This window comes from Lactuca serriola, chromosome 1 (genome assembly GCF_051521515.1).
Source record: "Lactuca serriola cultivar US96UC23 chromosome 1, Lser_US96UC23_V15, whole genome shotgun sequence".
NCBI lineage: Eukaryota > Viridiplantae > Streptophyta > Magnoliopsida > Asterales > Asteraceae > Lactuca > Lactuca serriola.
In genome coordinates, this window is record NC_136408.1 from 63,852,188 (window position 1) to 63,867,255 (window position 15,068).

General features: G+C 34.8%; 2 protein-coding genes across 2 annotated transcripts; both read right to left on the reverse strand.

Moving 5' to 3' along the window:
- Positions 1-4,886: 4,886 nt before the first annotated feature.
- On the reverse strand, positions 4,887-7,122 carry LOC145089821 (putative pentatricopeptide repeat-containing protein At1g13800). The gene is made up of 2 exons (XM_079028216.1): positions 5,744-7,122; positions 4,887-5,293 (listed from the first exon to the last, which is right to left on the reverse strand). Exons 1-2 carry the CDS (start codon positions 7,050-7,052, stop codon positions 5,109-5,111), a joined length of 1,494 nt encoding a protein of 497 aa, XP_078884342.1. The 5' UTR covers positions 7,053-7,122; the 3' UTR covers positions 4,887-5,108.
- Positions 7,123-9,997: 2,875 nt separating this feature from the next.
- Positions 9,998-11,472, reverse strand: LOC145056338 (protein FAR1-RELATED SEQUENCE 5-like). The gene is made up of 3 exons (XM_079004194.1): positions 10,707-11,472; positions 10,172-10,609; positions 9,998-10,098 (listed from the first exon to the last, which is right to left on the reverse strand). The coding sequence occupies exons 1-3, from the start codon at positions 11,470-11,472 to the stop codon at positions 9,998-10,000; spliced, it is 1,305 nt and encodes a 434-aa protein (XP_078860320.1).
- Positions 11,473-15,068: the final 3,596 nt, after the last annotated feature.

The following is a 15,068-nucleotide window of genomic DNA, read 5'->3' on the forward strand; positions in this document are numbered from 1 at the left end:
AAGGTGCAAAGTGTAATTTCATGGGATTGCATCAATTCACTTTTCCTAAAGTAACTAGGATTGGGAAATTTTAAAAATATGTGTAGTTACTTTATATTTATTATTATACTTTTAATGAGAGGATGAGGTTGCCCTATCCTACCCGTTCGGCTAACGACCCTCCACCAATCAAGCAAGCGGTGGGTGTGAGTGTACACTCATTAAGCGCCATTTTATAGGCCGCAACCTTATACCCACCTTATAGATCGGCTTCGTGAATGAGGCCTACTAACGGTAAGACTAGCATTTAGTTATACATATATATTATTCTAGCAATATCATATTAGTATAGGGTTGTATTTTAAAACTTTTAAAATCTAGGGTTTGAAATTTAAGTTGTCTAAATTAAAACTTTTAATCACAAATCTAAATTTCAAAACTTGAGGGTAGGTTTTAAACATTTAAAACATGGAGGATCAAATAACAAATAATTCCAATTAACAATTAATATCCTAATTATCTATATTTGATTTTATTCAAGATAATTACCAAAATAATTAAAATAATTAATTAATTATCATATAAGGAAATCAAATATTTTATTAGTTGATAAATACCTTTAACTAGATCAAGATAATAGTCATATATATCAAAAAATCGGATTTAGATTGATCTATTATGATTAAGGTAAGTTTCCATAAGATAATTATGAAAAAATCCCGAATCTGGCCATTCCTGACGCCTGGACTCGCCGAGTGCACAAGGGGACTCGCCGAGTCAGGCCTACTCGTCGAGTCCACCTTGGGACTCGCCGAGTCCACCTTGGGACTCGCCGAGTCAGTGACTCAGAAACCTAAAAATCGAATTTTGCAGGTTTGTTTCAGTTAATCAAGCAACAATTTAAAGAAAACCAAGCTAGGCTCTGATACCACTGATGGGTTTTGGCCATAAGAACTTTCCTATGTGTGGATGCAAAACCCTAATGCTTGGATCTAGGCTTTCTAATAAACATGCTTTGAATCCAAGTCTTCTAATGACTAATTAGGTTAAATAACAACATTGAAACAGATCTAGAATCATACCTTTGAGTTCCTTGTTGATCTTGAGGTCTTGGAGCTTCTAGAGTCACAAATGTCACTCCTCTAATGGCTTACAAACACCAATAGCAAGAAGAATGATTTAGGAGAGAGGAGAGGGGAAGAATTCGGCCAGGGTTCTCTTACTTTATGAGAGATGTCGAATTCCCTATGCCATGGGGTCTATTTATACTTGTAGACTCCTTAAGGGTTACAACCTAAACCCTAATTGGATAATCTTCTCTTAAGGCTATCCAAATCCATTCCATAGATAAGCCTTTGGACGATTTTGGCTATCCTAACACTCTTAGAATTCATCCAAAGCATATCCCAATGGATTTACAGTCTAAAGCTTAACTATCAAACAATTGACAGTTTATACCCCTTTATTTAATTAATCTCTTTAAGTCACCAAATTAATTCTAATTAATTCTATGACTTATATTAATCAAATAACAAATATATTATTCATTATATTATTCTCATAATATATTAATAATATTTACTCTCTCTTAATCATCCTATCAAGTTGCTATGGTGAAGGCAACCCAAAAGGACCATGCACAATCGGGTCAAATACTTGTCTAATATAGTTGCAGCCTTAGACACTATTCCAACACAACTTTCATTAAGACTCCGTCGACTAATTCTCGACCGTTCTCAAATTTAACAGTAGGAGGCGTTTAGACTGTTAAATGACCGCGAAGAATTTGTAACTCCTTCATACGGACTCCGTTTTCGTCTATCTTTTTTACCGTTGAGTTCCTATCAATGGGATCTTCAACTCTCATTTAGGTCATGTAAGCCAAAAACCGCTCGAACTAAACTTCGAGTTTCGGGTCGTGCACTGCTAAGCCGAATCTTAGAAAAATCATAACTTCCTCATAAGAAGTCAGATTTGGGCGTTCTTTTTTTGTATGTTCTCGGTTTAACATATACTACAACTTTTGTTTAGATTGCTAAGGCTAAAAGTCGTTCCATCATAAATTTACTATTTACGCTTCCCGATGTCGTGCCGGTTTTGCCGTAAAACTTCGACGGGCCATAACTTCCTCGTTATAACTCGGATTTCGGCGTTCTTTATATGTATGGAAACCTTGAGACATATTCTACAAATTGGTTAAGACTATTTATTATAAATACTATTTTGCCGAAAAGTCGTTTTCGACACTTATTGCCTCTAAATTGACTAGCCCGGATCTACGGGTGTTACATGTACGTTGCGCGTACCTACATGTACGCCCAACGTACTCCTCTGTTAAGCCACTTTTCCATTAAGTGCTTAATACACTACTTCAGAAGCTACAATTACAGATCTAAATCCTTTTCAACGTCTAAAACCATAAAGTTGCTTACTTGATGGCTTTTCGTGACCCACATAAGCTCAAACTCCAAAAATGATAAACTACTTCCATGGAAATGGTCTTAACTCATGCATGAACCCATAACGACCTCCAAGATGGCAACTTTTTGCCTTAGGTATTCATTTAACACTGAGAGTGGCAACTATAAGTCTAAGAATCGAATTTCAACCATAAAGCTCCATCCTTGGGACCAAAAGGGTCCAAAAACTCATCATAATAGATCTAATCATTTAAGGGGAAAATTTAAGACTTTATACCTCAAGATGATCTGAAATGAAGCAACAATCTCGGATCTACAGCTTCTCCTATGAACCACCACCTTGCTTTGCTCTTCACTTGCTTGGAAAATGGATTCACAACACCATAATGCTCTCTAATGGCCTCCAAAGCTCCAAGAACACTCATAGGAGGATTAGGGTTTCGTGGTGGTTGTCTAAAGATGACATGGAGACTGACCAATGAGGATTAGGGTCTCGTACGCTTGGCGTAGGACTCCAACACCCGCGTCTAATTTACACCCCTACGCTGGGCGTACTCACATGGCTGCCACCTTGCATGCAAACTTTTCCATTCAACGACCAATTTTGCCAATAACTTCGAAGTACTATAATTTCTTCGTTCTAAGTTCGTTTCCGACGAACTTTATATCCACGAAAAGGTGGCATGAAGCCTTATGCTCCAAGCTACACCCCAAGCCTAAAAACCTTCTGAATAAAACCCGAGACCCATAAAAGACCGAATCGTCGGATTACGCTTTTCCCTTTAACCTCCAAAGACACAATCGATCACTTTCAAAACCGAGTGTTACAACTCTCCCCCACTTAAATTAGATTTCATCCCCGAAATCATGCATCACCACCCTCGACGTACCAGACAACCTGATCACGTCTGCTCCATCTGAAATTTGAAGTTTCGAGATGGACTGTCTCCCTGACAGACTGCCCACATCGAATCATCATCAAACTGATTCCATAAGAAAACCAGCCTAAATAGAATACTTTCTACCCGCAATACCTTGAGGCTTCCATAAGGACAAAATCACCGGTCAACTGCGGCTAACGAATAACAAGCAATTCCACACGCATACCCCAAATCACTAAAGTCACTCTTACTCCTCTTGCTGCCACATGATTGCTTTCCTAAAGAACAACCGGGGACCCCCTTGGTCCCAACCTGTCTGCCAACTGAATCCAACGCAAAAAGGTGAATACTACCAGAATAGTTGTAGTCTTACATCATACCCAGTCTCCTTCGACCTACCGTTTCCTGATTCGAGTGTGTAAGGTTATTAAACATGAAACTATATTGACCACTTAATATATATATTGAATGGTCAATAAAAAAAACCAATAAGCTCGTTACTTCAATGGTAATAAATGATCACTCTAAAGAAATACACTATAAAAAAGCACCCATTGAAGATGTTCTAAATATAGTATATCCATATTTCAAGTGTTGAAGCAATAAAATGAAGATAGTTTATATCTAACAATATACCAACAAGTCGGACTAGTGGTGACCAATATGACCGTAGGAAACACTCCAAAGTGGAGTTAACTCTGAGTGGAATCCCACAGACTTCAACTTTGGAGTGACTGGTGTTCACAAAAAAAATACATACTTAAATTAATAAATATAATATATTAGATTGAATGTTGAATAGTTAGCATTAAAATTAAAATAATAAATGAGTTTCATATATTAGAAAATTGAATTTAGGATAATTCAAGATAAATATTTATTTTGGAACAAATGATAATGGTGACTTCTTTTATAAGGTAGTATACCAGTAAAAATACTAATAGTTGTATATATGTTGTTTACCATAAGTTAGTCGTATTATTAAAAATTCTTAGGATTTTTTAGGTTAAAAAAATCATATTATCTTTGGACTAAATAAGATGTTATTAAGAAAGACGATATTTATTTAACAGATTTGATACATTATTTAATATACATAAATTGGTGCATGAAGAAATGGAGAAAGTGGTCCAAATGTTCAAGTCAAAGTTGCAGAAATATACAGAAAAGGTAAAAGATTTGAAGAAGCGATTGAGTGTGCACAAGTCTAAGCTAAGCAAAGGTAGTTGATGTTGCTTCCATGTAAAATGAGAATGGTTAGCCCAACGTAAATGGTAGGAGTGTATTTTCTTATGATGTTTGCCTTGTTTACCAGTGTCTGGTAAACTGGTTTGTTGGTGTTGTTTTGTAATCTAATGCAATGTAATGTCATGAATCAGTGGAAATGCCCACATGATGTTACTTACTGCTTGTTTTGTCACATGCTACAACATACATTAGCAAAAGCTTGTTCAAGAGGCTGCTGCTATCAAGCCATGTAGCATTAAGAACTTATCAAGTTGGTATACCTTAAGAGGCTGCTAGCATGATAAATGAAAAAGTAATCAAAATAGCATACATTATCTCAAACCATGAAACATTCATTAATTAGGTTATACAAAAAACAAAAAAAAAAATATCTTGCATGTTAGATCTTTAAGCTTTATCAATTTACCAAACATATATACTGTCTACAAAAAACATATCAAAATCAAAATAGAATAATAAAATGCAACAAAAGATTTAAGCATCTTAACATGCAAAATAAAATGTCACTAGGCTTCATCTAAGACCTCCACTGTCTTTGTCAAAAAAAAAAAAAAAAAAAACGCCTTCCTAATCTTCATCTTCACCACTTGCGACACTCCCTAAGTTTCTTCAGAATCACAGCATGATGACCACTGAGACTAGTCAACTGCTGTAGTGCAAGAGTAATTTGTTGGGTAGTATGCAACTGTCCAACATAACCCACTGCAGCTTCATCTCTGGCATCTGGAACACCTTCATCTTGACCCACATATGGTTCTTGAAACCCTGCAAGGTCAAAATGGTCAATTTCACCATTTAGGTCACTTAGGTCATCTGGACCACTCAAAAGTGAAAAATATGAACATCTCCAACCCTGCAACAGTTTTTTGTTCAAAATGGCCATTTTTACCTTTTTGGTCATTTTGGTCATCTCATCTGGTTAAAGTTAAACAAATTGAAATTTAAAAATGATTAATCTGTAAAGTTATCAAACTTATATTATATATAAATATCATATAGGGTTTGCATTATATATATATATATATATATATATATATATATATATATATATATATATATATATATAATACTACAAACAATGCAACGGAATATAAATAAGTTTGTGTACCAGGTTCTCTCTCTCTCTCTCTCTCTCTCTCTCTCTATATATATATATATATATATATATATATATATATATATATATATAGTGTGTGTGTGTGTGTGTGATGTTACCTGTAGGTTTGGAACCTAGTGTGTGCATAACAATAGGCTTGATTTTGTTGCCTTTCATCTGTTCTAGCAACCCCATGGCATCATCCATTTTCCCTAGTTTACATGCAGCATCAATCGCAATACTAAACGAGACCCCATCAAGGAAAACCCTTGATTGCTGCTTAAAATGCTTGAACACGTATAGAGCTTCATCAAGCATGCCCAAACCGCACAAGTATTGCATCATCCACCTCACATACCCATGATCGATTGTTTGAATACCTCTTGATTCCATTTCCTTACAGAGAACCAATGCCTTAACAATGTCCCCTTTCTCACAATAGCCTCGAATTAATGCTCCATAACAACGCGCATCTGGGACAACTTCTCTAAGCTTCATTTCATGAAGCAACACATCTTCTGCATCTTGTAGCTTCGATTCTTTTATAAAACCTCGAATGACACAAGCATATGAAAAAACATCAAGCAGCGGCTTATTCAAATCCTTTACAACCTGAAAGGCTAAATCAGTTTTCCCATTGCAGCAAAGCACATGAATATACCTACTATAAATGAAAGCATTAGGTTCGATTCCAGCCTCTTCCATTTGTCGAAACACGTCCCAAGCTTCTTTCAAACAACCCTTCCTACCATGTCCTCTAATCAGCATCCCATATGTATACACATTCGGGATCAACCCATTCCTCTTCAGTTCTCTGTAAACCGACTCTACCATATCCTCTTTGTCCCACATGATCAACTTGTTCAATACAAAATTACACGTTTCTGTTGACACCACAAGTCCACCCCTACTTTTCATCTCGGACAAGGTGTACATGGCCTCCTCAAACTTTCCAACACTAGCATACACCTCAACCAACCCATCAACAGCTTTTATTAATTTTTCCTCCATCAATGCGTCAAACAGTTTATCAGAAATTTCAAAATTAAAAACTTCCCAATTTGTATTATCAATAACATCATTAAGCAAATTATTTGACCTTACATCCATACTCCCCCAATCCCAATGACACAACAATCGAACAACTGACATGTAAGTTTCTAAATCATGTTTAAAACCAGACTCTTTCAATTCACGGATAAATAACAAAGCGCTGCTCCGTTCACTCTCTAACTGCTTCAAGGTTTCATTAATAACCTTAAACTTAATCTTACTGACCGGATGACTGGTATCCGAAGATGAGTCGGCCACGTCGGAGCATGTTGTATAGGCAAGCGATCTAACAGATTTCCAACGGACATTCCAGGAACATTTTACCAAATTACAGCAAGAAGCCAACCTGATAAAAGGAGGCGGCGGCGGCGGCATAGCGTTTCAGATTCCAAACCTATCGATTTTGGAATCGGAAACCCAACACTGATAAAAATAAAAATATGTGGGGTTTGACTCATTCAAAATCAGGATAAGCGTTTGGACCTGGAAAATCGGATAAGCCTTTTCTTTTTTTTTTTTCTTTTTTTTTTTTTTTTTTTTCTACGTGGATTTCATCAAAACCATCCAGTTTTCTTTACCGGTTTGGTGCAGCATTATTTAAAAGGGTCCATCTAACCCTTCTCATCTATCGCCTTTCTTTTTTTCCTTAAATAAACAAATCACTATATTAATAATTACCTTTTAATAACCATCATTATATAATAATTTTATGTCTTTTATTTGTAATTTTTAAATACTTAATAAATAATGATGAATATTTTACTAATCATAATACCTTTTTATATAAAAGTATTTTAATAATCTTTTTTAAACTTGCAACATAAAATTGGTTAAATATGTTTTTTAAACTTGCAAAATAAAATAGGTAAAATATAATTTTTTTATATATTTTTTAGGTTATTAAACTTGCAAAATAAAATAGGCTAAATATAATTTTTCTTTTTATATAATTTTTAGGTTATTTGTATGTAATTTATTAAAATTATTTTATTTAAAAATATTATAACAAAGGGTTAATACCTTAAAAACCATTATTTATACATCCTCGTTTCGATTTAACCCCAAATTTATTTTTTGTTCTCATTTGCCATTATATTTTAGAAAACGTTTCATTTTCGGACCTTTGACCGGTCATCAACAGGTAATGATGACGTGTCAGTTTTTGCATTTTTTTGTTTGCATTTGGCCCCAACATTTACGTATAAGTTTGCGTTTAACCCCAATATTTTTTGTTCTCCATTTGCCATTATTTTTTAGACAAAATTTCGTTTTAGCCATTGGTCAGTCACGAATAGATATTTTAAAACGTAAGAGTTGAAACTACGACTTGTCATTGAGGGTGAGGCATGTTACCTAGTAAGCCAATAACTTTTTTTTTGTATTATCAGTATTTGTTGTATTTAATCTACACATGTATTTTAAAATGAAGGAAAAATATATAGTGTAAGTCTTAAATCTGTAACATCTAATAAACAATATGACATGCTAATCTTTAAGCTAATCAAAATTGTTAATTCATTCGTAATTCATCTAAAAACAATTGGTTATGTTTACCGACATATTTGTTAAGAAACCATATATTTCTAAAGAGTAAAAAATGTGTCTTCTCTTTAAGGGACGAGGTGTGTTACATGTTTACATTAAATTCAATACAACAAACATTGATAATACAAAAAAAGAATCATTAACTTACCATCTAACACGCCTCGTCCCTTAAAGAGAAGGCACATTTTTTTTACTCTTTAGAAATATATGGTTTCTTAACAAATATGTCGGTAGACATAACCAATTGTTTATAGATGAATTACGAATGGATTAACAATTTTGATTAGCTTAAAGATTAGCATGTCATATTGTTTATTAGATGTTACAGATTCAAGACTTACATTAGATATTTTTCCTTCATTTTAAAATACATGTGTAGATTAAATACAACAAACACTGATAATACAAAAAAAAAAGTTATTGGCTTACTAGGTAACACGCCTCACCCTCAATGACAAGTCGTAGTTTCAACTCTTACGTTTTAAAATATCTATTCATGACTGACCAATGGCTAAAACGAAATTTTGTCTAAAAAATAATGGCAAATGGGGAACAAAAAATATTAGGGTTAAACGCAAACTTATACGTAAATGTTGGGGCCAAATGCAAACAAAAAAAATGCAAAAACTAACACGTCATCATTACCTGTTGATGACCGGTCAAGGGTCCGAAAATGAAACGTTTTCTAAAATATAATGGCAAATGAAGAACAAAAAATAAATTTGGGGTTAAATCGAAATGAGGATGTATAAATAATGGTTTTTAAGGTATTAACCCTATAACAAAAGACAACAAATATGACATACTAATAATAAAACAAAATTTTGAAAGCAATACATATCAAAAGAGTTCAATTACATTCATACTTAATCCTTGATATGTATCCAAGGTATTTCAGAACTACGAGGCCTATGTTGATTGTATAATTCGAAACGCGACCAATACATAGTTTGCCGGAAAGATGCAGACGAGCTTTTATGAGCATTCCAATATGTCGTGGTGGGAGGCATTGGGTAATTTCCTTTTAAAGACACCGAAAAATAATGTCTGCCTACAAGTGCCACTGTAATGTTTCGGTGAGATTGAAACTCTTCAGGACCTCTCCAAAGAGGGAAGCAGGTTGTAGATTGTTCATGGCTTAGACAATGAACAATCACACCAAACTTGTTGGCAATCAAGTAACCAGTCAAAGACATAATCATCCAATGTCGCAAATATGCAAGTGATTCGAACCAACACAAAGACTCGTATACCTCGTTGAACCCATCAGTAAAAACTTGTTGGTATGCATAAAATTGACTTTGTAACTCTTCAAGCAATTGTTGTCGAATGTATAGCCATTGGTCTTCACTGTGCCCTAGACTAACAGCTACCGCTCGAAACCCACTGTTTCCATCACCGAGTACATCTTGCATCTTGTCGATGTAATCATGAAATACATCAGGAATACTCTTCATTAGGAATGGATCATGCATCCGTGGTTCTTCATTTAAGTCAATGCCGTACGAATAATTATGCATTTCAGGTTCTTTATTTAAATCCAACCCAATGAACACTGATGTGGTAGAGTCGTTGCATCTAGGAGGAGCTTGATTTGGTGGGTTGACGTTCTTTTTATGTTGTTTCTTCATAATCGGCCGTCCGCGGGTCTTATTTTGAATTGTGGGTTCTCCAACATTAATTGTGCGCGGATCGTATATCTCTTTTAGTTTTTTCAAATAATTTTTTTTCCTGCTTCTGACTGCTTGTTGAAATTTTCTTTATACTTTTCAACGTCATCGTCGCAACAAATATCGCCTTTTTTTTTCAGGCTTCGTATCAGAAATACTGCGTTTTCTCCAAAAGATATCTATTAAATCCAAGGGTATTTCTTCACCTGTATTAAAATACAAAATAAATATTTTTGTAATATTTAAAAATGTATATATGTTGTAATTGAACATACTAACCTGAGTTTAAGTAAACAGAAAGCATGCAAGCACATGGTAACCCACAACTGGTATGGAGTTTGCAACCACAATTTGAGGAGTCCAACTTTGATGCATTTAACCTTTGGAGCTCTCCTACAATTATATCAAGAGCTTCGTTCGAAACAAAACCTCTTAGTAACCCGAAGCAGTACAAATTGTGATGCTTATATCGGAAAATTAAGCTTTTTTCAAAGCTTTCATTGATCGAAGTAAGCTGTGACTGCACAATTTCATTAATTCGTTGCACAAATCTATCGAGATTAGAACTTGAAGAGTCCAAAAATCTCTTTAAATTGGCATGTGCACTCTCGACTCTATTGGTTGTGTTGTTTCCAAAATTAAGATGTTGATCAATCCAAACAGATACAAACATTTCTTTGTACTTCAACCAAGTATCTTCTATGTATTTCAAAACACCTGAAGGTTGTGATTTAGAAATATAGTTGACACATACGTAAATAAATAATAATATGAAGGTTATGATTTAGAAATATAGCTAAAAAAACAAGCTTACGTGGATATTTTATCAACATTGATTGAAGTCGCATGTAGTTTTCCGTGTAATCCATCAATGTTGGAGAATCAATTAGTAAGTTCCATAATGATCTAAAAGAGCGTCGATCATCTTCCAACGTGATCATTTTGTTGCAATGCTTCAAAATGTTTTGTTCAATATGCCATCTACAAAGTAATCGGGCAGCATCTGAAAAAATTGTTTCACATGCCTTGATGAGTGCCAACTCTCTGTTTGTGATTATTACACGTGGGTGCATACACGTATCAAGCGTCGAATTTAGACAATTTAACACCCAAGTATAGTTGGCCTCCTTTTCTCTATGTATAAAGGCAAAGCCTATAGAGAATGTCTTTTGAGTTGATGTCACACCAACAATTTGAACCAACGGCTTATTATATTTGTTGGTTTTGTACGTGGCATCTATTATCAACACATGTGGAAATGCACGCCATATCTTCCAAGACGTTGGATGAACGAAGAATAAATTTTCTAACTCATTTGAATCACCTGTAGTAAACTCATAGACATAATCATTGGTGTGTAAAAGGGACATAAGAACCTGCATTGGAGTTCTTCCTGCTTGCTCGTGCATCCGGATCTTTTGTTGTGCATTGTATATTGTTTTAATTGTCGACACATTGTTTTCGTTTTGAACCTTCAATGTTGACAGGATGTCACGTGGCGCCACGTTCTTTCTTGTTAAATTAGCCACCAAACGAGTCTCATCGACAAATAACCGTCTTGCAAATGGATGACCCTCCATATGTTGTGCCGGTGGATGATTATGTTCATCACATATTACTCTTAGCGTCCATTTATCATGTTCTTTTGAATACTTTCCTTCCAATTGAAATTTACAATTAGTCCTTTTGCTTCCAGATGCTCTACTTGTATACTATTTAGGTTTATACTCTCTGCCACGATCACATATAAGTATGACTGTATGCACGTAGCCGTTCCCATATGCCTTTGATCTTCTAGTAACAATGACATATCCTAAAGAACGTGCGGTGTTTTGTGTCCACTCCAATAATTCCTCACGAGACTTGAACTTCTGCAATCAAATTTCAAGTGATTTAGTATATATGTTGTATTTGAAAGCATAATAACTGATATAATTATATAACCTGATCGGTAGAAAATGCCGAAGTTTTTGTAGAAAAATCTTTATCTCTAGCCGACAAGTTGATTCCAAAAAACTTAAACATCTCTAAATAAAAAAAACACAAGATAAATAATTAGAATATTGCACAAATATAAAAATGAGAAATACATAAAAATAAATATTTTATAAAATTTTAATACTAAAAAAAGCTTATTTAAATAAATTTTATAAGAAAAGACCTATTTTTTTTTAAGAAAAATATCCAAATTTCGTTTTTAAAAAAGCCCAACATTTTTAAGCCCAATCCAATATTTTTAAAACCCTAAACCATCCATATAAATTAGAAAGTAAACCCTAAAATCATAAACTATTATTAGCCGTCATCAAAGAATTCTCTCATCCTCACAAATCTGTGAGCACGAGCAGCCTCCATCTTCGTCTGACCAGGAGCCGCGACCACCTCCACCGCCGGCAGCAACATATATTTTCCGATCACAGTTACAACAAAAGTGAAAACGACGACCACCACCCCCTCTCATCTAGCCCATTTCTTTCTTAATCTCTCCACCAACGAATCTGTCTCCCCTCAGCTCCGCCACACCTCGCTCTTCATCCACCCTACATATATGAATTTCCGACAACACCCAAACGTCCCACTCATCTCCTTCACCCGTATCTGTCCCTCCCTCATCTCTTTCTCCTTCAAAAACTTTGACATTCGGACCACCACCTATCGATTTCTCTCCCTCTCTCCCTGTCTCTCTCTCTCTCTCTCATTTTCTGTTATGACCGGATGTTGTAGAAACACCACCGGTGGTCGGACCGGAGGTGGTTACGGCGGTGTTCAGTGGAGGTGTTAGGTTGCGATGGATAATAACAGTGGGCAGAAAATATATTTACAAGCATTTCCATTTTACCTTAAGTTTAAAAACAAAAGCTATTGTTTGTTTACATTAAAAATGTATGTTTTGATTTTATATTAGATATGTGTTATAGTTGGATTAGTTGACAGTTAATTGGCTATTAAGAGGATACATTTTTCAATGTTTGAAATTCGTAGATAATTGTAAAGATCAAAATTGAATTTGTAAATATCGATATTGAATTTGTTATAAAATTAAATAAGATGGTTAGGTTATTTATTCATCTTGACCTTAATTAACCCCTATTCACATTGTTACAAACATTTATTTTTCCCTATATTAATTGTTAGCATGTTTATTCGTTCAATGATTTTTTTTAACAGAAAAAGCTGAAAAATATTAAATTTTCAGAGTCAAACAGTTTAATTTCCTAGGTATTGAAAAACACATCATTTTGACTAAAAACTCATAATTACAGGGTCCTATAAGGAAATCTAGGGTCCAAATAGTAGGACCCTATTTAAAAATAAAAAATAAAATCTATTTTAATAAAGAGAAATTAAATTGATTCTTATTTTTTATGCCTATAAATATTCCTATCCAATAAAATTATGACAAGTATCATCATTCCATATTTTTTTAACTAACTTATTAAGGCTATATTAAGAATATATCAAATAAAATTAAAATGAATGGTGATTTGTCATAATTTTAGTGGATATGAATAATTGTAGGCATAAAAGGTAGAAGATAATTTAATTTCTCTTTTGTGACATCCCCAATTTCACGGCCAGAAAAGATCGATTTGTTTATGCTTTGTTTTATAAAATCCGAGTAATCCTTTGATTAAAAGAGTTGCAGAATTTGTTCCCAAAACAAAATATGATAAAATTTATCAAACGTTTCTCAAGAGAATATATTTTCATTAAATAATAAAACCTCGGGATGTTATGTTCCGATACAGACCAAAAGCATAAACAATATAAAATAGACCTTACAACAGTTATTTATAACTACTGATCTATAATCCAAAATCTCTCGTCAAGTCCACCAATTTATACTCTTGTGCCATTACCTGTAATGCAAAGAAAACTAAGTGGGTCAGTCTTGGGAGCCTGGTGAGCATATAGGGTTTTCAACCCACAATAATACATTTATTATATTCAATATCAAACAATCAACCCAAATACCCATCCCCATATCTCCTTTATTTTCTCAAGGGTTTACCATAAGAATCCACTATCCTTCATTCATTCATTCCTAAGGATTTACCTAAGGAATTAGCACGAAGTCCATTGCTGCCAAAGTTTATCTATCAGATACTATATCCATAGCTATCAGGCGCTAACTCCATAGTCACCAAGGTTTATACAATAGGCACAAAGTCACATCGTCACCAAGGTTTACTCGATAGGCACTAAGTCGCATAGTCGCCATGGTTTACTCAACAGGCACGAAGTCACATCGTCACCAAGGTTCATCAAATAGGCACGAAGTCACATCGTCACCAAGGTTTTACTCAATAGGCACGGAGTCACATCGTCACCAAGGCTTTACTCAATAGGCACGAAGTCGCATCGTCACCAAGGCTTTACTTAATAGGCACGAAGTCGCATCGTCACCAACTATTCCATCTACCTATGCTCTACCCAACATTTTTGTAGATATAAATACAAACGCAGTTTAAATCATTTAACACCCGTATAAAAACATCAACTCCAAGCCCATCTCAAATAGACAAATAATATATAACACATAGCACGTATTTCATAGCTAATACTTTATATTTATGTGTTAGAAGAAAGTAACTATACACTCACACTTATAAACAATAATATATATACACATAGCACGTATTTTATAAAATACTTCATATCTATGCATAAGATGAAAGTGACTATACACTCACATGATAAGACGATGATCGGGCAGCACTACGGCTCTAAGAGTAGTACTTCTTCGGTGAAACTAAAAGATCTTCGCACACCGGACTTCTCACAGGCAGAGCTTCGGCTCAGAAACTCTTTTCTTCTCGGGATCTTCGGGCTTCGGGACTCGCTTCGGGTCTCGGGATGATACCAAGGCTTCGGTGGGTTAAAATAGGGCTTAGAGAGAGTATCAGGAGTGGGAGAGTAAGAGATGAGCAACCAAACTCGATTGCCCCTTGAATTCTATTTATAGGGTGCATTTTCTGGGTTCACCTCGTGAATTTCTAATATTCACCTCGTGAGTTTCTAATATTCACCTCGTGAGCTCAATACGTCATTGCGTTCGTCATGGCCACTTGCCCTAGAAGAAGTCCATCATCTGTTCACCTCGTGAATTTCTAATATTCACCTCGTGAGTTCTGACAATTTTGGGGTTTCGCGCCTCGAACTTCAGAAATTCATA